This window comes from Eptesicus fuscus, chromosome 19 (assembly GCF_027574615.1).
Source record: "Eptesicus fuscus isolate TK198812 chromosome 19, DD_ASM_mEF_20220401, whole genome shotgun sequence".
NCBI classification, from domain to species: Eukaryota; Metazoa; Chordata; class Mammalia; order Chiroptera; family Vespertilionidae; genus Eptesicus; species Eptesicus fuscus.
In genome coordinates this window covers 36,865,796-36,891,068 of record NC_072491.1, presented here as the reverse complement: position 1 = coordinate 36,891,068, position 25,273 = coordinate 36,865,796, and the positions used below count along the sequence as shown (strand labels likewise).

The following is a 25,273-nucleotide window of genomic DNA, read 5'->3' as shown; positions in this document are numbered from 1 at the left end:
GTTTATTTTTGTGTATGGTGTAAGTTGGTGGTCTAGTTTCATTTTTTTTGCAAGTATCTGTCCAGTTTTCCCAACACCATTTATTGAAGAGACTGTCGTGACTCCATTGTATGGCTCATGCCTCCTTTGTCAAATATTAATTGAGCATAATGACTTGGGTCGATTTCTGGGTTCTCTGTTCTATTCCATTGGTCTATACTACTATGTCTTTCTTGTGCCAGTACCAGGCAATTTTGAGAACAGTGGCTTTGTAGTATAGCTAGATATCTGGTATTGTGAGCCCTCCAACTTTGTTATTCTTTCTCAGGATTGCTGTGGCTATTCAGGGTCTTTTTTATTCCATATAAATTTTTGGAGAGTTTGTTCTAGGTCTGTGAAATATACAATTGGCATTTTAATGGGGATTGCATTGAATATAGATTGCTTTGAGTAGTATGGATATTTTAATGATGTTGAACATGAACATGGTATATCCTTCTACTTGTTTATATCTTTATCTCTTTTTTCAACATCCTGTAGTTTTCTGAGTACAGGTCTTTTACCTCCTTAGTTAAGTTTATTCCTAGGCATCTTAATTCTTTTGTTGCAGTGAAGCACAATACTTCTTAACCATCTTGTTTCTGAAAGTTTAAATTAGGTGCTGCACAGGCAGACTAAGTAGCCATCTCAGACAGTGACTGAAAAAAAATGAATTTATTTAAAGAAAAGGAGATGGGAGATGGGGATATCCAAAGGGAAGGGCTACACAGGTTCAGGGGGTTAGCTCAGGACAAGCTGCCTGCTGCCCATTGCTCCCCTGGTTGCAAGTCTCTTCGGGCCCCTTAGAGATTGGGTGATACATACCTGCAGGGCAGTGACATGGGTGTGCTCCTTGGAGGGAGAATGCGCACTGGGTTCTTTGTCCTGAGCCTATTTATCTCTTTATTACAGGCAGAAATCTTAGGGGAAGTCTCAGGGGAGTCTTAATAGTATATTCATCAGCTTTCCAGGTGTGCGCTTTCAAGGTCCTGGTCTCCACTGATTGGTCAGTGCCAAGGGGTCATTACTCAATGTAGCTGGTCCTGAGGCAGCCATAGTGCCATTTGTCTGTTTTTGCTGCTTTTCTGGGCCTGGAGCTGAAATACAGCTGAGGCCTAGATGTTATCCTTAGGGGGGAAAAGGTCAGGGGGGGTCTAAACCGCCTGACCAGCGATATGAAAGGTCACAGGTTCAAACCACATGACCAGTGATATGCTGGGGGGTGGGGGCGGATAGGTTACCCTTGTGGGGGAGGTTCTTGTTTTGCCCCTTGCTAGGCATCCAGGGCTTTCTGCCCTGGTGACTTTGTGTACCTGGCCCATCATCCTTGCTCTGGGGGTCTAACAGTTTCCTTATCCAAGCTCGTAGAACATGAGACTAACTTTTCATGTTCCTGGCAGTGCTTTTGTGCTTCTCATATCTCATCTCTCCCATTTGCCAGCACGTTATTTCAAACCTCCTCATGCCTCCTTAACTCTTTCTGTTCCAATTATTTATTGCTGGTTAATAAGCCACCTAGGAGTTAGTGGTGTTACACAGTGATCATTTTATTATGCTCACAGATTCTGTGTGTCAGGAATTCATATGGGCTGTTGCTGTTCCAGTGTCTGGGGCCTCAGCTAGGAAGACTCAGGTGACTGGAGGAGATGTGAATGTGTAGGAACTGGAATCCTCTGGAGGTTTCTTCATTCACTCACATATCTGCCTCCTGGGCTGTGATGACTTGAAAGCTGGGCTCAGCTGGGATTGTTGACTGAACCACTTACATGTGGTCTCCATGTGCTTGGTGCTTCTCACATCAGGGCCATTGGGTTCCAAAAGTGGGTGTCTGGAGACCCAGCATTTTAAGAAATTGAAGCAGGAGCTGCGTGGCCCTTTCTGATCCCTTATAAACACTGAAGGGAAATTTTTCCATTAAATTAGATACATGTATTTTACAGTGTCTTGTATAGTCGTAAGTAGAAAAAAATGGTTAAATATCATTTGACATGGTCAGGAAGTTACAGATTTCGCCTGATAATCTCCTTGAGGTTGTCACAAGAGCAGTGCATTGGGTTTCTTTTCCCTCACCCAACCTGTGTCTTATATTCTGTGACTTGAATACAGCATACATAATATTCTGTTCTTAATATTAATGCTTCTGGTTAATATAAATAGTTCCTTGACCAACACACACACACACACACACACACACACACACACACACAGAAAACTTTGAGAAAAGGAAATGCTTTGGGAATTAAATCTGCAATTATAACATTCTTGTTAATGTATTTTTTTTGCATCATTTCATAAAATTAATTTGTGTAAATTAATGCATTTAGCTGCAATAGAATTTTAGTATTTGTTTTTTGAATTTGTATACTTCCCAGTTTGTTACAGAAATTAAAATTTAGTTTATATAACCTGTAATCAGATTACTTAATGATCGTTGTTCTGTTGTCAAGTTTTCTAATGTATGCTTTTTCCCCCATCCACAGAGGAAATCAAAGTGGAGACTGAAAAACAGAGGTTAGTGGGTTTCTTTTTTTTTAGTAAAAATAATTTGCAAACTTGTCAGTCGTGGCCAAAATAATAATAAAGTTATCTATATTTTAGTGTGGCAAATTTTTCCATGTGATCTTCAAAATAAAACCAATTTTTAAAATGGTTTTTAAGAAAAAAAATTGTAATCATACTTATAAATATATAAGGGAATTTCTGAAATACCATAAGACACATTTTAAAGTCTTTGCTTACACTTTTAGAACTGTTACTAAATATTTAGTAACCTAACTAATTACTTTATTTAAAGTAAATGATTTCTTTACTTTCTTGCATTTAGTCACAGCTCTGGCTACTAGTTTTTGATCTGTAGCAAATCATTTAATTTCTGAGTGTGGTTTCCTTGTGAAATAATAAGGGAAGATGAAAACTGGTTTAGCAAGGTTCCTTTTGGAACTGAAATTCTGTGTTTTTATATGCGTTTATCATCAATATGATAAATGTAGCATTCTATTTACACCCTTTTATTCCTGTAGTCCTCCTCATGGAGAAGCAAAAGCTGGATCAAGCACCCTTCCACCAGTGAAATCAAAGGCAAATTTTATCGAAGCAGACAAGTACTTTTTACCCTTTGAATTGGCCTGCCAGTCCAGATGTCCCCGCATAGTTAATACATCTCTAGATTGTTTACAGGTATGTATAAAATGGCTTTAGCTGAAAACCAACTCCAACTGGAATGTGTTTCTGAACATTACTTACAATTGATAATTCAGACATTTTCCATGATAGCTTTTAATATGCTTTTCGGTAAGAAACCAAATGGTTGCTTATATTCAAGAGAGACAGTAGTAGTTGCAAAAATGTTTTTAGTTTAAGGGTAACAAAAATCATTAGTTTAGTGCAGTGGGCGGCAAACTCATTAGTCAACAGAGCCAAATATCAACAGTACAACGATTGAAATTTCTTTTGAGAGCCAAATTTTTTAAACTTAAACTTCTTCTCACGCCACTTCTTCAAAATAGACTCGCCCAGGCCGTGGTATTTTGTGGAAGAGCCACACTCAAGGGGCCAGAGAGCTGCATGTGGCTCGCGAGCCGCAATTTGCCGACCACGGATATAGTGAATCACAGAATCTTTACTAAGGTTATCAATAATGAAAGTGCTGATTTGGTCTCTTTTTCCATCAGTGAAATACAAGAATCATACTTTTAACCTGCCGCTGATGATACATGCATCATTATTTGTAAATGGTTTTACTAAATGCCTGCTGTTTTATATAAGACAATAGGTTAATATTGACAGCTTAGTATTTATATTCTCTGTTGGACTTCAACTCTGACCTTCATTTATGTAAGGAAAATTTCTTAAATCTTTTATTCTGTTTTACTTATGCGGATTCCCTGACATATTTATAAGACAAACCTCCAGATTAGAGGTCCTGCTCTTTCCAGGTGTTTTCACTGCTGGTTCATTCTACCTGTTGATACCTGTTCAGCAGTGGAAACGACAGTATTCTTTGCATTTGTTCGTAAGATAGGTTAAGGATAAGTTTATTTGATTTGTGACCTCGTTTTTCTTGAAAAATTAAAACAATAATATCTGAGGGCTTTCTTCAAGGGCTATACTGATAATGTCGAATGAACAAATCTGTGATTTATTGTAGCCAATGTATAGAAATTTGGCTTTCTTCTTATTCACAGATCTAATTTGGAAAGAGATTTTGGGTCATTAAATGAGTGAAGATAGCTTTCACAAAAGCAGTATTAATACTGTTTAGATAGAAAGCAGCAAGCTATTCTAACTCATCAGAGACAACTAACTTCTGAGGCTGGCTTTCTCAAAATTTCACCTGATGGTTTTGTTGTAGTTATTGTTCTGTTTTCATGGTAATTGCAATGTAAATAATTTCACACGTTTATAGCTAATAAAGCTTTCTTCATGAAAAGTTGGTATAGCCTTGATTTTGACTATGCCTTAATGATTTATGTAATAATTTTAATATATATTCAATTATGTATTATAATTTTAATGTATATTTAATTAGTAGACATATTAGTTAGCTTAATTAGATTCTTTATTTTCTTTCCCCATTTCAGAAGCTTATTGCTTATGGGCACTTGACTGGCAATGCTCCAGATAGTACAACACCAGGCAAAAAATTAATTGATAGAATTATAGAAACAATTTGTGGCTGTTTCCAAGGTCCTCAAACAGACGAAGGAGTTCAGTTGCAAATAATAAAGGTAAATAATTATATAAAGTGAATTTGTTATTTTTAATCTATATTTTTAAAAAGCCTTTTTACCTTGGAATATATTTATAAAGGTAATTTTACGTGCTTTCTAGGTAAAATAGAGGTTATTTGGGTGCTTTTTAGATCCTATATCAGGGGATTTTGTTGTTTAATGCCAAGAGTTCATTAGAAGACTATACTTTCAAATATTTTATTTTGAAGATCTCAGTTTAGGTTTGGGATCCCAGCATCTTCCAGAGTGTATCAGTTTCTGTCATGTTTACCATACATATTGCATCTTTTGAGCTTTAGGGTTCCATGACCCCTGTAGTTTCTTCTGTACTGCCTGACCCCTTGTAGTCTTCCTTCTAGACCCATGCTTCACCAGGTGGACTCCTTATGTACTAGTTTTCCTGATTCCCTTGCACCTACCCATCTGCTGAACCTGCTCGGCTAAACCCTGTCCTGGGTTTATGCTATATTCCTGGCTGATGAAACTCCTTAAAGAAAATCACTCAGTTGTGTTTTTAGTATGTTATAAGTATTGAATTACTCTTTTTTTTTTCCTTTTTGCTTATCCTCACCTGAGGATATTTTTTCCATTGCTTTTTCAGAGCGAGTTGGGGGCAGGGGGGGAAGAAGAAGAAGGGGTGGGGAGAGAGGGAGAGGGAGAGGGAGAAGGAGGAGGGGGGGGAGAGATACGGGGGGTGGGGAACCTTGATGTGAAAGAGACACATTGATTGGTTGCCTCCCGCACGTGCCCCGGGGAGGGAACCCACAACCCAGGTACATGCCCTTGACCGGGAATCGAACCTGAGACCCTTTGGTCTGTGGGCCGAGATTCTACGACTGAGCCACACTGGCCAGGACTAAATATTGAATTCTTAATGTTACCACTAATGGTAATGGTGGTATGTTTATATATCAATAAAATTGTCTTGTACTAATAGTACTTTTGAAATTGCTTACATGTGTAAAGTGTTCCTTCATGTGTGAATATAGTCCCTTCGGAGTCTTTCAGTTTCATAGCTGTATTTAGTTCATGAGTCATATTATATCTTTATTGTAAAAAGCTGTCCAGACTGTTTGGCCTATCATTTGCAATTTCATGTCAGTCTGTCATGGCTTATCTAGCATATACTCAATGCTATTGTACAACATAAAGTGACAAAAGAATGAGTTTTGCTTTTGAGAAGTTGCTAGTAAACTGATGTAAGACAATTCACATAAAGTTACGCACTTTATTGGTTGATTTACTTTAGTATTATTTTAAATGTTTTATTTAACTCATTTTGTAAACATCGTCAGCAATAACAGCATGTTTATTGAGTCCAGTCTATAAGAAAGATCTCAGAAAAATTTGTAAGTGAATAAGACACATTGTATATCCTCCAAACTTGACACTCTAATTCAGCAGCTATAATACATGAAGCATATCTGTGCTTCACAGTGACAGAGTTTTAATGTACATTTTAATAAACTAAATTATATTGAAGTGAAACTTGGGTTGAAACAAATTAATTGAATGGCTTTCTAGTGTTTTGGGTTTGGGAAGATTATGTAGGAACTATTTATTGCCAGTATGAGGAAAACAAAATATTTGAACAGTTGATTGAAAGTAGGTAGAAATTTTGTTAGTGCATATGGAAAATTCTGTCAGTGTATATCTGACAGTGATAATGGTGCCTGAAAGTTTTAATTTTAATATAAAGATACATTTTTGTGCTGAAACTCTGGATGCAGAAAATTGCTTTAATTGCTTTAACTTTGTCTTTTTTTTTTTAAGGCATTACTTACTGCAGTAACATCTCAACACATAGAAATCCATGAAGGAACTGTACTGCAAGCTGTGAGAACATGTTACAATATTTATCTAGCAAGCAAAAATCTCATCAATCAGACAACAGCCAAAGCTACTCTTACTCAGATGCTAAATGTGATCTTTGCACGCATGGAAAACCAAGCAGTAAGTGTTTAAAAGAGAGAGAGATTATATAGAACACCACAAGCATCAAACAGAAAAGAGTTTACAGAAATGTATAATGAAGTTTTTTTGTGTTTGTGGAGAAGAATGACTTCCATTTACAGTCCTATTTACTGGAGATATGTGGTATGGTTTTGTTTTGAGGTTTACTGCCTTGACTTTGGATAAAATGTTTTTATTGTTCACAAATAGAATTTGAGTGATAGTGTTTGCCATCATCCTCATGGCAGTGTTTATGAATTGATATTTTTATTGCACTCAAGCTTAGTAGATGGTGAAAGACTTCCATCTCTGTCCTTGTGTACCCCTTAAGAAGTGACCACTGTTACTTGTTTTTGTTTTGCTATTTTTAATGTTCTTTGTTTCTGATAGACTGTAATTTGTAATCAGTGTAACATTAGTTCTCCAAAATTGAAACAACTTATTTTACAAATATTAGCAATTATTCTATTTCTTCCCAGTTGCAAGAAGCCAAACAAATGGAAAAAGAGAGGCACCGGCATCATCATCATCTGTTGCAGTCTCCAGTAAGCCATCATGAGCCTGAATCACCTCACCTTAGATATCTGCCACCTCAGACTGTTGATCATATATCCCAAGAACATGAGAGAGACCTTGATCCCCATACAAATGATGTGGATAAAAGCCTTCAGGATGACATAGAACCTGAAAATGGATCTGATATTTCCAGTGCAGAAAATGAACAGACTGAAGCTGATCAGGCAACGGCAGCTGAAAGTAATCTTTTTAAGAAGGGGTTGTGGTGGGTGGTGCGTGTGTGAAGGGAAGAGTATAGGAATGCGTTTTGGTGAAGAAATGTGGAAAGGGTATATGTGTTCATAGGTATCAGACACATGGTAGTAATTGTGGACTTTCTCTATCCTAGGTGGTAAAAGTTAGTTTCACTTCACCCACAAGCCATCTGTTAATGATACTATGTATTTATTAGCATCTCATGAGCAGTAAAATTTATAGACTTGTTTTGGAGGAGGTATGTGTTACTAAAGGTTATAAATATCTCTTAGCATGTTATATAGGAACTTCAGTTTTCTTATTAAAATTAGTTTTACAGCAAACAAGAGACCCATTTAGTAAGATTTTTCTGGAATGTGACTGAAAATTTTAGGAAATGATTATATTTAGAAAATATGGTCAAAAAGTACTGAAATTAAATATAAAAAGAAAATTTTTGAGTAATCATCTGACATGAAGATTTTTTTTTAGATGTTCTCTGACAGTTTTTCTAAGTAAATTTATAAGGTAAAGGTTACAAGATTACAAAAATTATTTATTTTACAAGTTTGTTTCTCTGAAAATAGTACATGAAGTCATTTTTTCCTCTAAACATTGTCCGCAACTCTAGCTATTCTATAAAACTGCCAGGGAGTTTGCTTGTTGCTTTTGTTCCTCCTTAGGTTGGTATCAGAAAATGATGAAAATTTCTGTTCCTCTCCACTGTGGCATGTGGAACTAAGAAGGTTAGGGCTCAATTACAGCTTGTCTGAATCTGTGTTTTTACTTCACCTTGAGGAAAGACTTCTGTTATATATTTTAAGCTTTTAATTTTTTTTAACCACATCTTTTCCACAACCTAATAGTGGCATGAACATCAGCACTGGCATGAATAGATGTTTTACTATTTTTAATAGTACTTTATTTATTTTCAGAGAGATAATTTTGATAAACCAAGCATCCATTCACAGTACCCAAGCTAATAGTGAATCTATTATTGCTTATACAATTTACATTTTCCTAGCCTGCCCTTGTCAAAATTTCCTGTACTTTCACTGTGAGCTTATAAAGGGGCTGATTCAAAGGGTTAATCGCTAATAAAGCTGGGATGTTATATTTTCCGTTATTTTTTTATCCATACATTCAGCATTTATTTAGCATACCCTGTCATAGGCACTGTGCTAGGACTTGGTGTTAAAAAGCTGATGGAAATATAGCCGTTGCTCTTAGAGTGTTCATGGTCTGCCTGGATGGATGGTCATGCATATTTAAATGAGTCATAATGTGATAAATATCCTGAAAGTAGCATGTATAATGTAATTCTGCTGAGGAGAATTAGGACATACTTTTATAGAGAAAGTGATGTTTTAGATGAACCTTGTTATATAGGGGTAGGTATTGGCTAACTAGAAAATTTAAGGTATTTTCATCAGAAGAAACAACATGGGCTGAGACCCAAGGAATGAAAGAATCCACTGTACTTACTGTGTGTAAGGTACCTCTGTGGGTACCTTAATGGATGCAGAATTATAAATAAGACATAATTCCCCATGGCATAGTCATGATTATTTTGGCTTCCAACAGCTGATAAAAATGAAAATTTTACCTGGGAGCCATTGGTTAAGAACGCATGCTCTGGGGTTAGGTTACCTGCTTTGACTCACTTACTAGCTGACGTTATAATCAACTTCTCTCATCATTTCCTACGTGTAATAAATGTTACCCTATTTCTGTTAGATGATTTATATAAGAATTGACTCTTGATTCACTAGTTATTTTGTGCACATTTTAATGACCGTATATTTAGTTATGTTGAAACTCTAATTTTCAGACTAATTTTAGCCAACTAGTACTCAGAAATACAAAGCTTAAGGATGGTAGAAAAATTATCTGTCAAGACATTTATATGGTTTTAATCCACAGAAGACATTAAATGCTATTGTTATTGGATTTTTTAAAAAATAAAATAAGGTAACTGATTTGACATGCTTATTTATCAATTTTCACCTTATGGCAGTCAGTATTTTGTAGAATGCAGCAAACAATAATTTCTGATCAGTGAACAATTAGGGAGGAGGGCAGGCTTCCAGAAGCCAGAATTATAAATAGTGTTTATGGAGGTGTGAGTGGGGGTGGGGTATAGACAGCAATACTAACAGCTAATATGCATTCTGAAGCCGTTGATGAAGAACAGTGGCTCCCAGAACAGGATCCTGGTCCCCAACACATCCCAAAGTACTAATTGAGCCTTCCTAATATATTTTGAACATTTCAAAAACACCAGTAGAAATTCTGTTTTTATCTACAATAGTCCATACAAGCTAACTGTAATGTTAAGGTTTTCATCAGTTCCTCTTACACTGTTCAGAAGTTCTGGTTGGCAGTTACATGTTTTTAATTAATGTTAAATTGGAGGATGGGTTCCTTTTTACTTACTAAATTAAATTATACATTAGGTATGTAAATTCTATTGGGGAACCAGTAGTAAGGAAAGGCTGGAAATCACTGGTGGAGGGCAAGATGGCCCTATCTCTGCTTCTTTAAGGAGCTCACTATGTTAGAGCACAGTGATGAGCTGCTTGTTATTGGGGAGCCTCATTAATCAAACACGGTATAATTACATTGAATATGTTATTTGGAAGTATGGGACATGTTTAAATGTTTCATTTAAAATAATTTTAAAAGTTTTGGTTCTTAAAGGAATAATCTAGAAAATTCACATAGTCACTATTCAATGAATAGTTTGTCAAATGAATCATTGATGAAACTGACTTGAATTTATATTTTAAATTTTGATTTAGTTATAAATTTTGGTTTAACGTATTGCTTCTAGTTTCATTTATCTATTTGATTTTTTCTTTTATTAATTTTTAAAAGAAAGCTTTTCATTACGTTTAGTAATAGTTTCTAAAATAATGTTTTCTTTTTAAAGCATTATCTAAAAATGACATATTATATGATGGAGAAAACCATGACTGTGAGGAAAAGCCACAAGACATTGTACAGAGCATTGTAGAAGAAATGGTGAACATTGTTGTTGGAGGTAGTGTATTCCACTAGGAATTGGTGTATTCTGTCTTACAGTATTTCATTTGACTGTGAAAATTATTTTTACAATGTGTGGATTAAAAAGGGCAAAAATATAACATCTTCCTCAAATCTGTATGTGTGTGTGTGTAGAAAATATATTTAATCTAGAGGCCCGGTGCATGAAAATTGTGCACGGGAGGCTCCCCCTCAGCCCAGCCTGCACCCTCTCCAATCCAGAACCCCTTGGGGGATGTCTGATTGCCGGTGTAGGCCCAATCCCAGGGATCGGGCCTAAACCGGCAGTTGGACATCCTTCTCACAATCTGGGACCGCTGGCTTCTAACTGCTCGCCTGTCTGCCTGATCGCCCCTAACTGGCCCCCCCCCCCCGCCAGCCTAATCACCCCTAACCGCTTCTGCCTGCTGGCCTGATCACCCCTAACTGCCCCTCCTGCCGACCTGATCACCCCTAACTCCCCTGCCCACTGACCTGGTCGCCCCTTGCTGCCCCCCCATGCTGGCCTGGTCGCCCCAACTGCCAGCCTGTTCGCCCCTTACTGCCCCCCTGCCAGCCTGGTTACCCCCAACTGCCCCCCCTGCCGACCTGGTCACCCCAACTGCCCCCCTCTGCTGGCCTGGTCGCCCCTCACTGCCCCCCTTTGCCAGCCTGGTCGCCCCACGCAGCCTGCTGTTCAGTCGTTTGGTCATCCCTCACTAACCCCCCTGCTGGCTTAGTCGCCCCACACAGCCTGCTGTTTGGTCATCCATCCGTTTATTTCAGTCATGACGGCCCCTAGATTTTTATATATTAGGATATCTTTGATTATAGAAGTCCACTGAAACTTATTTAATGCATGATATCTTGCACAGGACTAGCATAGTACCTTGCTACATATACTTCTAGAAATAGGATTAAATTATCTGAACCTGTCCTATTTTCTAGAATCTCCTCTTAAGATTTTGGCCCATTGATCTTACCCTTCTTAGTTTTCCTGTGCTATTAAAGATTTTGTCTTTTGTTTATATTTTTCTTAGTAATTTCAGTGGTATTTGTTAAAGGAGAAAGTAAATTAGTGGGCTCCATTCAGCACCTTTAAAACAGAAGTTTGGGGGATAGTTAAAGGAGAAAACAATGGAGAATAATAATATCTAACTCCATTAAGTGATTTTATATGCTTTATTTGCATTTACTCATTTGATCCTTCCCAAACACTGGGATGTTTTGGTACAATTACTTTTCCCTTTTTTAAATTTTAATATTTTTTTTAGATTTTATATTTCATTTATATTTTTATTTTTTTACCCCCACCACCATTTATCCTCCATATACCCTCTTCTACCTCTACCCTCCATCCCAGGCACTGCCCTCCACACACAATCAGTATGTTTCCCTCATGCTAGCTTATAGTTTTCTTTTAATGGGTAGCATGAAAGAAGCAGTGTCTTGAGGTGGCTACTGAGTTATGGCCATAGACATGTATGTGTTCCTTTTAAAAGAAATACACATCACACCTTAGAGCAGTACTGAAACTTGGTAATATTTACATTATCTGTGTTTGTTCTATCAGAAGTCATTTATTTCTATTTATAGTAATTACAAGTATGATGATTTAGAGTGACATACTAAAAATAGTTCAGGGGTATAGGCCATTATTTTCATAGTTCTAAAGAATATGTTATTAGAGGTATTAATAGATATTGTTTAAAAAGGGGGAGAGGGCTCATGGTAAAACAAATTTGAAAATACTGCATATTTTATATCCCTTTTGGAGAGCTCAATGCATATTAGCAAGTTAATATTATAATAAAGAAACCTGTTTCCCAGTATTTCCCTCTTATTTGGTAATGGGATTTTTTTTGAGAAATTTCTAGTACCATGTTAAGGCATTAGCATTCATTAGAACCCAGTTTAATAAATGCTGATATGGACTAAAAGTAAGCTTCTCTTTTGATACATTTAAGCCTTTCATTAGCTGTGTTTCATTGCTAGAGCTACTTAAGAATCATATTTGGATGTATTTCAAATGCATATTTACTTACTAGTAAGTATGCTAACCTTTAAATGGTACCAGTATGTGTTACTTCACATCATTTATCTGCCACTATTTAATTTTAAATACTCTCTGCTTTTATATCCTTAAGTTAAGTCAGGTGTGTTTGTATGTTTTTTATTCTTACCATTTTAGATATGGGAGAAAGGACCATAAATGCAAATGCAGATGGCAACATTGGAACTATAGAGGATGGTAGTGACAGTGAAAATATTCAAGCAAATGGAATTCCAGGAACACCAATTTCTGTTGCATATACACCGTCCTTACCTGATGACAGACTCTCTGTCTCTTCCAATGATACTCAGGTATAAATGAGAGTGGGAAATTCCTGTTAATCTTACACATTTATAGGTCACCAGCACCTTCTGGTAAATATATCTAGGTGATAATGCTGACTGATTTCAGCTTGGGGAATTAAAAACTTGGGTGTTTTTTTCTCATTGTTATAAATCAAAACAGTTTATTTCCTTAATAAATTGATAGCTAAATTTTTAATTTTACAGTGTTTGTCACTGGTGTTCACAACTTCCCTAACCCTGCCCCATGGAAATTACTTTTAAAAAGAAGAATTCTTATCACATATTCATAGGATAATTCTAGTATCATAGGAAGGGGAAAAACTTATAGAAATCTAGGAAACTTCATCTTACCTTTGTTCAGGGCTACAATGAAATCCATACCATGGTAGTTGCAATTCCTCTCTCTTTTCTACCCTATATTTTTATTCTTATCCTACAGGATAAGGGCTATCTTAAATCATTGCTCCATGCATAGGGGGAAGCTTTCTTGGCCTTGTTGACCTTCATCAGCTAACAATTTTTAAACATTGCCTTGATAATCTCCATTGTCTTATTTTTATCTGCACAAACTGCAAAAACACAAAACACCCAATGACAGGTAGTGGAAAGCATAGTTTAAGCTGTGTATGAAGTATCTTGTCAGGGCATAATGTGCTAGTTTTTGTTAGTAATAATATGAACTGGGGAATTGTTGAGGATAGGGGTGTGATGTCAGAGAAACAATGTGACAAATTCCTCATATGGTTTCCCTTCCAATAGAACCTCACCTATTACTGAATTGAACAAAATGTATAAAAGGCTGAAATCATTTGGCAAATATACTTATTTACATACTATGTTAACTTGTTTAGGAATCTGGAAATTCTTCAGGACCTTCACCTGGTGCTAAGTTTTCCCACATTTTACAAAAGGATGCCTTTTTAGTATTCAGGTCATTGTGTAAACTGTCAATGAAACCGCTGTCAGATGGACCACCAGATCCAAAGTAAGTCATTAGCTATTCTGCCTGACAAATACAGTTTTGAAGCTCAAAATGTACTCTAAGATAGTCTTTGGCTTTTCTTTTGTTCCATTTGTCCTGTAGGATCCTCAAAATATATTTATATATATTTAAAAACTGAGTGTTCCAAAACTATTACATAACTTAGAGCATACCAGAAGCATAGAATTGTGTCTGGTACAGTAAATACTGACTGGTTGAGTGAATTCCTATTTCAGTTTGTAAATAACTTTGGAGCCAATGTAGCTCTGTTAACATGTAGCCTCATGCTAGGCTCTGAAAGCTACCAGTTGATTTATTAAGAGAAATAAATCTTAAAAGTCATAATATAAAAGAGGACATCTGTAATACTTTCCACAATAAAGATTTTTTTAAAGTCATAATATGTATTCATTAAGGTCTGAAAAATGTCCTAAGATGATACCTTTCTTCATGGGGAATAGGAAGTACTTTGCTATAGGAGTCTTTGTCTGATTCTCATCAGTTATTTAAACTGTAAGAAACTGCCATTTTTAAAGTAATATCTTTCATTTCATCTGATTTAAGTATAATTTCTGCTTGAGCTTGAGTTTGGGAGTTATTAGAGAGGCAGAACTTTCTATGGAAAGAACCTTGGAGAGGGCCTGAGTGACTTTGAGAAAGGGATATTGAAATGAGGGAAATGTAAGCAACACTACTTCATTAAAAAACCCCAGAGCGTTTTGGTTTCTTTGTCAACTAAGAAGAAAGACTAAAGACAGTTATTATAAAAACAAAATCTCCTATAGTTTTATTTTGTGACATTGTACTGAGTCAGTGGGAAACATCTTTTAGGCCCAGAAGGCTAAAATTCTAAAATCTTTTTTGGTCCAGCTCCTGAGAGTCAGAAATATAATTTATTGATTCTTCTGTATTTTGAAAATATGAACTCTACAGAGAAAGAATTAAGGTTGTTCAGATTGCAGTCTAAACTCAATTATACCCTATATATTTTGTAAGAATACTAGAGGTCCAGTGCACGAAACTCGTGCACTGGGGGGGAGGGTGTCCCTCAGCCCGGCCTGTGCCCTCTTGCAGTCTGGGAGCCCTCAGGAATTGTCTGACTGACAGCTTAGGCCCCCTCTCCAGAATGGACCTAAGCCATCAGTCGGACATCCTTAGCGCTGCCACAGAAGTGGGAAAGGCTGCCACCACCGCCGCTGCGCTAACCAGCCATGAGCCGGCTTCTGGCTGAGCGGCACTCGCCCTGTGGGAGCACACTGACCACCAGGAGGCAGCTCCTGCATTAAGCGTCTGCCCCCTGGTGGTCAGTGCGCATCATAGCGACCAGTTGTTCCGCCTTTCGGTCGATTTGCATATTACCCTTTTATTATATAGGATATTTAAATTGTTTTTTAATTTCTTATTCTCACTGAGGAGAGAAATAACTTGCTTGCTCAAAAATTGACCGTTTTGAGATCTCATTCTGAATTGATGAAGACCTACTTACTTTAAGGATGATATAAGAATTTGGTGTTATTGCTGAAGGCTATTTTTACCATGATTTAAAAATGTATTGGCTATAAGAGCTTTAGATGTTTAGTTTTCTCAAATATAAAAATATGTTTATTAGAAACAGAAAAGAGGGAATTGTTTAAAATGCCAAAAATTAAAACAAGAAAATATATAAATTTTGAGGAATACTCTGTGGGGGAGAGTATTTAGTTAGCCCTGAAAAAAAAAAAGTAATCTAGTTTTTGGAGAGCTGCTCTTATGAGAAATAATGTAAATTAATTATCCTTCTACTTAGTGGGCTTAAACCAAATATTAGGAAATATTGTATGTACATTTAAAAAGACTTTTGACCATCAGAATCTAATCATTGGAATTGAATACTGAAAGAGATCACATTTTCACCCCCTAGAAACTGTTGTCTTTCCAAAAGAGAATATATGGTTTTCTAGCTTGAGTGTTTGTGGGGTTTTTTTGACAAAATTAATGAGCTTTTTATTTATATAATTTTCTTTTTTGTCTTTGCTTCTCTCTCTACTTTGTGATCCAGGAAGTGTTCTTTTAGTTGAATTATAATTTGAAACTATCCCATGAAAAACTGGTGTTAAAAATTATGAATGATTGTTTTCCCATTTTGGAAGTTTGTGAAATTTTGTGGTACAGGAAAACATCAGTGAAACTACACATTAGTAGTGTTTGAGCTTACTCATGTACTGTAGGTTTTTTTATGTTGTAGAGTTTTCTGTGCCTCTTTATTTAAAAATTTGTGAAATTATATGGTACCAGGAAATACCTTAGGAACAACCTATTATTACCATAATGTTAACTTGTCCATACACTATGCCTTCTTTTTTTACATTTTAGGTCTCATGAGTTACGATCCAAGATTCTTTCATTGCAGTTACTTCTATCCATTCTGCAGAATGCAGGACCTGTTTTCAGGACAAATGAGATGTTTATTAATGCTATTAAGCAGTACCTGTGTGTTGCACTCTCAAAAAATGGAGTCTCATCTGTGCCAGAGGTTTTTGAGCTTTCTCTTTCCATATTTCTTACTTTGTTATCAAATTTCAAGACACACCTGAAGATGCAAATTGAGGTATGTTCTGCATCAAGGCATTGTTGCATTTTCATTTGTTTCATGTTCAGTCAATTCAGATTAATACACTGGAAAGTTTTTCAGAATGTGAAATATTTGTATATTATGTGTATTTATCTTTTTATTCACTCATTCAACTAGCATGTACCTACAAAGCACTAAGCAGTAGTAAGCACTAAGAATGCAAAATCAAATTAAGACACAGCCCTACCTTCAAGGAATTTACACTAGTTGTATGAATGGTTCTAGTTGTCTGGAATTAACTTGATCCTCACAATAACTTTGCCATTATGTATATAGTATGTAATAGTGCTTTTGGTTATCTTGAAAGAAAGCTCAAAATATATACTTTGTGTACATGGTTTTAAGTCATTTAAGTTTTAACACTTTAAAAAGGTGATTGAGAAGGGTTATATTTTTTATTTTAGGACATTGAAATTTTAATTTTTGCTTTACATATTTTTTCTAATGTACATATTGTATTCCTACACATCCTTTCTAATAATAGACAAATATGCAAATTGACCATACCTCCGACACACCCACAAGCCATGCCCACCACCCAATCAGAACAAGTATGCAAATTAACCCAAACCAAGATGGCTACAGCCACAGAGAGCAAGGTTTCATAGGTAACAGAGGAAGCCAAGCTTTCTGCCTGCCCTGGCCAGGCCTAAGCCTCCACTCAAGCTACAGAGTTTCAATTATAGAAGGTAAACAAAATCAAACAAATGGCGGCAGAATGGAGCTTGAGAGAGCAGGCCAGGGTTGCCGCTGGCAACAGGGAAAGCAAAGCTTTCCACACACCCTGGCCGGGCCCACCCGCTTAAGGCAACAAAGTTTCAATTATAACCCCAACACAAATGGCTGCTGGCCTCAGAGGGAGCCCCAGGCTTGGCTCGGCTCCAGGCTACAAAGTTTCAATTGTAGAAGGAAAATAAATTCCAGATACCAGGGCCTCTGCTTGGGTTGCCAGGGGGTGTGGCCAGCCTGCAAACCGCCACAGGCCCCTCGCTCAGGCCGCCCCACACCCCAAGGGAACCCCCACCTGATCCGGGACGCCCTTCAGGGCAAACCAGCTGGCCCCCACCCCTGTACCAGGCCTCTATCCTATCTAATAAAAGAGTAATATACAGATTGATCATCACTCCAACACAAAATATGTCTGCCCCCATGTGGTCAAAGATCCTGCCCCCATGTGGACACAAGATGGCCACCACAAGATGGCCAGCAGGAGAGGGCAGTTGGGAGGCACCCTGCCTGCAAGGGAGGGCAGTTGAGAGGGACCAAGCCTGCAAGGGAGGGCAGTTGGAGGTGATCAACCCTGCAGGAGAGGGCAGTTAGGGGTGACCAGGCCGGCAGAGGAGGGAAGTTGGGGGCAAACAGGCTGGCAGCAGAGTGGTTAGGGGGTGATCAGGCTGGCAGGCAGAAGCAGTTAGGGGCAATCAGGAAGGCAGGCAGGCAAGCAGTTGGGAGCCAGCAGTCCTGGATTGTGAGAGGGATGTCCGACTGCCCTCAAGGGGTCCCATATTGGAGAGAGTACAGGCTGGGCTGAGGGACAACACCCTCTGTGCACGAATTTCGTGCACCGGGCCTCTAGTTTTTAAAAATAAAATAACTGTCATGTGGTTCTAAAGTATTTCCAGAGGTCCTTGACCTGGGTAGAGTGGCACCTGGTTTGGTGATACTTGTCTTATATCAGCCAGGGACAAAGAAACTCCTTATTATCCCAGCTTGGCTTTAGGTCTATGCCCATGCCTGGTTCATGCCCTGGACACGTGAATTACTGAGGAAAATAAATAAAAAATAAAATATTTCCAGATATTTACCAAAACTGAATTAGGGAATCTTCCAACCGTGTCTGCATGTATCATGCAGGTATAGAAATTACTGATCTTTTGTTTTCACCTTCAAATAATTCAGTATTTTAAAATAGTACTTTATGTTTTGCTGATTTAATGGATACTTTTCCAGCTTGTCATTTGTCATTATATTGTTTGGGTTGGGACATTGTGTATTTTACGAATACTCACTCTCATGCTGGTCAACTTTGACATTCATTTCATATTTGGTATGATAATACAGTTTAGATCATAATTTTTATTTTATATTTAATCCTAACTCAAGACTAATAATTCATTACCTCATAGAAAAGGATAAATTATTATTTTCTCAGAGTTTTTAGATGGTAAAGATAATCATATCTTTATTAATGTTCTGTAGTATCTATTTAAATTCATTTATAACATTATTATGGGAATGATACAGAATAAGGCCTTGGTAAATTAAGTGAAAAGTTATTTAATTTGGACCGGGAACAATTTCTGGCCCATACATGGTGTCAAATTTTAGAAATTTGTCATATGTCTATTAAAATAATGCAGGTCATTTAACCAAAACAGTTGTTATGTTTACACAGTTTTTTTTCTCATTATCTTCAGGAACTAAAAATAAAAGAGACTTTAAAAAACTTTTGGAACTTTCGCTTATATAACCAGCTAAAAGTCTCTCATTTGATAAAGAGACATTAAATTGCCATTAAAGAATTTTGGGAGACTGTGCATTCAGTTACTTACAGAATTTTGGACACTGAGACTCTATTTCATTAAGTACTATTAGTAGGCTGTGTGAAACATAACTTCTTACTGAATCAATATCACAAAAATTAAGTTGGGTTTACTATTTTTATAGAGTAAATTTTATATACAAAGTTTTCGTTAAGGACAAGTTTAAAGAGAAATACTTCAAGAAATTTCCTGTCTGTTCATAGATGGTAGGCTCTTACTACAAAATTATTGTAATGTTTTTAAAAGATATCAAGTTTATTTCACTTTGCATTGTCTCTTATGGGGAGATTATGAGGATAAAAGAAGATAAGTGTAGATATGCTTTTGAAAATACTGAACATTCAAATGCAAGATAAGCTGTGTTGCTATTGGAGAAAACTCAACGTCTAAAAATATAAATTGCAAAACAAAATTGAGATGTTGTTCAATGAAGATTCATTTAATGAGAATATTCACTTCAGAGTTTCTATAATGTGGTTTTTCCATCAGCATTAACTTATATATCTGTTTCTGAAAATACAGTTTTAAATAGTCACAATTACTAATAGAATATATGTGCACATTGGATACTGTACAACTGCTCAGACCTTGGAATCAAATTGGATACTGCCACCCTCATAACCATTTCTTTATTGATTTTGATTCAGTACCTGCTTTTTAAAAACATTTTTATTGATTTCAGAGAGGAAGGGAGAGGGAGAGAGAGATAGAAACATCAGTGATGAGAGAGAATCATCGATCGGCTGCCTCCTGCACGCCCCCCACTGCGGATCAACCCCCAACCCAGGCATGTGCCCTTGATCGGAATCGAACCAGGGACCCTTCAGTCCACAGGCCGATGCTCTATCTACTGAGCCAAACTGGCCAGGGCTCAGTACCTGCTTTTTATCATAGCAACCACTAAAACCCAGGTTTGCAAATAATGACTTTCAAAGGGAATGTAGTGAGATCTAACTGATCTAATGACACTGAACAATTTTGCAAGATGTCCAACAGATTTATTTCTCTATGAATTTTATCTTAAAAATTCTCATGATAACCCTCTGGGTTTGTTTTAGCATTCTGGGGCACATTGGTGCAGTTTGGGAACTGTGACCATGAATATTTATTGAATGCCTACTATATGCCAAGCAGTGTGGACACAGTGCTTGGCAAGAAAAACCTGGCTCCTACCTGCTTAGAGATTACAGTCTTATAGTAACCTACTGACATTAGGCAAGTACTAGAAATGTGTTGAGTTTTGTGAAAGAAAAGCACATTCCAAGGGTACCTTATCCAAATTGGGGAGACATGTTAATCATTGTTCATTGTAAATAGGAATTTCTAGGTTCATAATACATATACTATGTAATAAAAGCCAAATATGCCAAGTGTCCGGTTGTCCGTTCAACCAATCAAAGCGTAATATGCTAATGATATGCTAAGACCACTCAACTGCTCGCTGTGATGTGCACTGACCACCAGGAGGCATAAGTCGACCTTCGACCAGTCACTATGATGTGCACTGACCACCAGGGGGCAGATGCTCCAACTGGTAGGTTAGCTTGCTGCTGGGGTCCAGCTGAGAGGGACTGAGCAAGACAGGCCAGACATACCCTGGAGTCCTCCACGGTCCCTCCCCGGCTGGCCAACCTCCCACATCTCTCTCCGGCCCTGATCGTGCACTGGTAGCGTCCCTCAGCCTGGCCTGCACCCTCTCACAGTCCGGGACCTCTTGGGGGATGTTGAGGAGCTGGTTTTGGCCCGATCCCGCAGGCCAGGCTGAGGGACCCCACTGGTGCACGAATTCGTGCACCAGGCCTCTAGTGTTCCATAGGTGTTAATACAGTATGGTTTCTGATTTACTTTTTTAGCCATCCCCTCTAAGTCACAGTCACTTTTCCAAAGTAAATTTGAATCTGAAAATTCTTAGCTCTTAAATTGAAATGTATTTAATTAGGTTAGCTTCTTTGTGCTTGATGTTATTTGGTCTAAAAGAATAGTGAAAAATAGTTTGTAGTTTTCAGACAATGGAGATTTCCACTTGTGTGAATAATGATAAAAATAGTCCATGAGAATTGGATAGATACTTTTTATTGTATGGATTACAACATTACTTACTTTTAAAACTAGGAACAATTAGGTTTGCTCAGTGTTATAATGTCTGAAAAATACAGGGTGGGGCAAAAGTAGGCTTACACTTGTTTATATGGAAAATAATACAATAATTAATAAATCTATAATAAAAGTGTAATATGCTAATTAGACTGGACAGGACATCATTCCAGACGTCCTTCTGGATGAAGCAGCAAGGGCCGAGGCAGAGGCGGTTAGGGGCAATCAGGCTGGCAGGCGAGTGGTTAGGGGCGGTCAAGCAGGCAGGCAAGTGGTTAGGGGCGATCAGGCAGGCAGGTAGGCGAGCGGTTAGGAACCAGTGGTCCCAGATTGTCAGAGGGTGAAGGCCAGGCTGAGGGACACCCCTCCCCCCGTGCATGAATTTTGTGCACCGAGCCTCTAGTACAAGAATAAACTGTGTTTCCCATACTCACAACTGTAAACTTGTTTTGGCCCACCCCATCTGACTGATGAATAGAATATGGTTTATGCTCTCTGGTGTGTTAAAATGAATTATGAGTTATATTAGTTTTGTAAATACGTTCAGGAAATTATTCAGAGGAACTCCAAATCTTTGTAGACTTCTTCTGTAGTGGCTATGTGATAGCAAACAAATTAATGTGAAGTGCAGTGCTCCTACTGCAAGGGCTCGCTTCAGTCACCCACCTAAGGATTTTAGTCCTGATGTTCCCGAGATGGACTCAAAAGGAATTGACGCCAGAGGAACCTGGATCCTAGTCTCTGTTCTGCAACTTTGGGATATTTAAAAAGTGATCACATGAGTTATAAGCAATATTTTAAAATGGACATTTTCCCCTAATCACAGGTGTTCTTTAAAGAAATTTTCCTATATATTTTGGAAACTTCTACCAGCTCCTTTGACCACAAATGGATGGTTATTCAGACATTGACAAGGATTTGTGCAGGTATTTGAAATTACCCATATTATCTCTTTCATATAATGAGATATTTAAAAGTTGAATATACTCATATACTAGATGCCCTTTGTTAATTAATATATTGTCTTGTTACAGATGCTCAGAGTGTAGTGGATATTTATGTAAACTATGACTGTGACTTAAATGCAGCAAATATATTTGAAAGACTAGTAAATGATCTATCAAAAATTGCTCAAGGCCGGGGCAGTCAGGAACTTGGTATGAGTAATGTTCAGGTAAGAACTTTAAAAACATTTTCAAATTTAAACTTTGCCAAGGAAGTGCTATGTGTTTTGCTTAAAAGATCTTGTTTGTATTCTTATTCTGAATTATTTTGTAGGAATTAAGCCTGAGGAAAAAAGGTTTAGAGTGCTTAGTGTCGATTTTGAAGTGCATGGTTGAATGGAGTAAGGATCAGTACGTGAACCCCAATTCGCAGACAACTCTCGGTAAGGTGACATTTTGAGTATAATTCTTCATCATTTTAAGCAAATGATACTTTGGAGGCTAGTTGCAGATGCCGTTAAGCCAGTTTCGTGATGTCTGTATTCATTTAACTGACGAAGAAGCGTTGTCTGTAACTTAAATAATGAGCTTTAAAATAATGAATTTATCAACTTAGTTATCCAAACTTTACTCTTTCTAGAAGTATTTTGAATATTATATAAAAGTGAAGCATATTTATGCAATTTTGTTAAAGTATAGTTATAGAAGAAATATATAAAAGTCAGTATAAGAAGATAGAATTGTTTGTGCATGTTTGAGATTTATCCTTACTCAGAAAATCTCATAGTTTCAGGGCTATCTGGTGTTACCTTAGTCAAGTTCCTATAGGAAAACTGGTTGTCATGAGCTGAGAGCTGAAACCCAGCAGACACTCAGCACTGTGACTGCAAAAGGAACTCTTTTGAATGATGTAAATTGTATATATATATATTGCACCTAATATTTTATTTGTATCAAACAGATATCTAAGCACCAGTGAAATATCTTGCCAATATCTTGAATGTTTTTTACCTTTTACTTTTTTTTTTTCTTTGACCGAGTAATTTACTGTATCAGTTTTTCTACTTACAGGTCAGGAAAAACCCTCAGAACAAGAGACAAGTGATATCAAACACCCCGAGACAATAAACAGATATGGAAGTCTAAATTCCCTGGAGTCAACATCATCATCAGGAATAGGCAGCTATAGCACACAGATGTCTGGCACTGATAATCCAGAACAGTTTGAAGTCTTAAAGCAACAAAAAGAAATAATAGAACAAGGGATAGATTTGTGAGTGTCTGATTTTAAAGAGAAATTTTCTTGGATATCCCTCTGCCTGTACTGTGCCACCATTGCCCTTGGTTTCTCTGAATCTTTGGATTATTTTTATTTTCTTCTTATCACAACCTTCTAATGAGTAAAACAGGGCAAAATCTTGCTGACTTCTGCTGGCTCCTTAACCAGCTCCCTTTTTCATTGCATTCTAGCCCAAACAGACTCTGTAATGCACATTAAATTCATTTTGCACCACATTGTATATGCTGTTTTATGCATCTGCAGTTTTGTGTTATTTATTTAGTTCAGTTATAAAATCCCCCAGTATATTTCCTAAGCAGGTGACAGCTAAAAAAACTTAAAAGTATGGAACTAGTTAGTGTTGTTCCTTTATAGGTTTTATATTTTCTTCACCTGAGTTACAAATGTGCTACTTTCGTTATTGATCCATTGTTGTTAATTTCTTTTTTATATGTTCATATGGTGATAATGACCCTTTCCAACCTGGCTACTAAACTGATATCAGCCTGTTTCTGGACTATTTCCTGTCTAAGTACTACACTCTGCTATCCCTCCTATTGCCCATCTCTTTTTTCAAAGAGATGCTATAAGGAAAAATAAACTTGTTGGCCTTTTTCCATGAATCTAGCTACTGTAAATTATTAAAAATTCCCTTGTTTGTTTAGTTAGCTTGCTCCTTCTGTTTTAAAGCATTTCTTCCTGAATCTTAAGCAATGCCTTTTGATGAATGCCTTTTTTACAGTGTATTTGTACCTTTTTAAAAATTGACAAAATGTACACACATTCTTTGTCACAAAATTATAAATATCACAAAATTGTCTCAAGAAGTTGCCATTAACACTTCATTCTAATTTTTCTGTCATAATTTACACACTGTCATGTGTTCCAGACATTATGCAGGGTCCTGGAATGAATGATAAGTGAAATATCCCTTACTTATCAGGGGCACAAGCTCTAGTAGTTTAGGCAGACACTCATACTGAAGTTCGGCCGGTCACTCAGCAAACACACATTTGGTACTTGGGGCTGTGTGCCAAGAACCATGGAGACACTGGTCCTTGTGTTCAAGATGAGAGTCTAAATCTTGGCAAAACATTTTTTTTAACTGGTACTTGTAAAGTCCATAATAGAGTGTTGTACAAAGTACTGCCAAGGTATAACTCCCGTCAAGTACTTAGCAGTGAGAAGGCGTTTGTCATAGGACTTTAAAGTGGAGGTCTCCCTGCTGTCAGCCACTAGCCTCCAGCCCTCCTTTCAGCCATTAGGCTTGCTTTCTGCCTCCGACTTCCTTGAAAATGCTGTCCTGTGGCTGTGCTCAGTGCAACCCTTTCACAGCTGTTCCTTCCATGACACCACTCTGTCCCGTCCCTTCTTCCAGTTTGATCATGCCATCTCAGTCTTGGTCTGGACTGTTTATCTCCTGCATACCTCTTAGCATTTTAAGGGTTCTGTCCCTCGGTCCTTATCTTACTTTGTATCTTCTCCTAGATGATTGTATTCTCTCTCATGACTTTAGCTACTATTTACTAACATCTCACTACCCCCAAGTGTTAACATAAATACCTCCACTGATGTGCAGACTCATATCTGTAATTGCCTGTTGGGCATCTCCACTGAATATTGCATAGCTTCTTCCACTAAGCATGTCCATAATCAAATTTATCAGTCTACATTCTCTCCATAATCAACTCCCCAGTACTCCTACCCAAAACAAAAGACAAACAGAAAACCCACTTTTTCTGTATTTTTTTATTAAGGATAGTAAACCCCAGGATGTTACTAAATTTATAAGCTAAAATTTGGGGAGTTACCTTAGATTTCCCCCTTGGATTTGTCACTAAATAAATAGTATAATCTAATTAGTTTACCTTTGTTTGGTCTTATTTATTCTCTAGTCTTTTCTCACAGCTATTCTTTTTGAATGAAATTCTTAGTTCTGTTTCTCCCCTCTCTTGCTCTTAAAGGAATAAGGCCACAACTTGGATCT

At 37.2% G+C, this 25,273-nt stretch overlaps 1 protein-coding gene and 1 non-coding gene across 4 annotated transcripts in view; both read left to right on the top strand.

Moving 5' to 3' along the window:
- ARFGEF1 (ADP ribosylation factor guanine nucleotide exchange factor 1) overlaps positions 1-25,273 on the top strand; it is a 105,511-nt gene that overhangs the window by 32,445 nt on the left and 47,793 nt on the right. For all 3 annotated transcript variants that reach the window (XM_054708718.1, XM_054708720.1, XM_054708721.1), the window contains exons 2-14: positions 2,499-2,529; positions 3,039-3,195; positions 4,599-4,745; positions 6,522-6,701; positions 7,181-7,457; positions 10,384-10,494; positions 12,667-12,839; positions 13,685-13,818; positions 16,168-16,402; positions 21,890-21,989; positions 22,098-22,237; positions 22,342-22,450; positions 23,079-23,280. In XM_054708718.1, the coding sequence (XP_054564693.1) occupies positions 2,499-2,529; positions 3,039-3,195; positions 4,599-4,745; positions 6,522-6,701; positions 7,181-7,457; positions 10,384-10,494; positions 12,667-12,839; positions 13,685-13,818; positions 16,168-16,402; positions 21,890-21,989; positions 22,098-22,237; positions 22,342-22,450; positions 23,079-23,280 (1,996 nt within the window). The remainder of the gene's footprint in view (positions 1-2,498; positions 2,530-3,038; positions 3,196-4,598; positions 4,746-6,521; positions 6,702-7,180; positions 7,458-10,383; positions 10,495-12,666; positions 12,840-13,684; positions 13,819-16,167; positions 16,403-21,889; positions 21,990-22,097; positions 22,238-22,341; positions 22,451-23,078; positions 23,281-25,273) is intronic.
- Positions 18,050-18,184, top strand: LOC114234721 (small nucleolar RNA SNORA48). Its single transcript, XR_003620907.1, has one exon. It is a non-coding gene; the product is annotated as a small nucleolar RNA SNORA48 (small nucleolar RNA).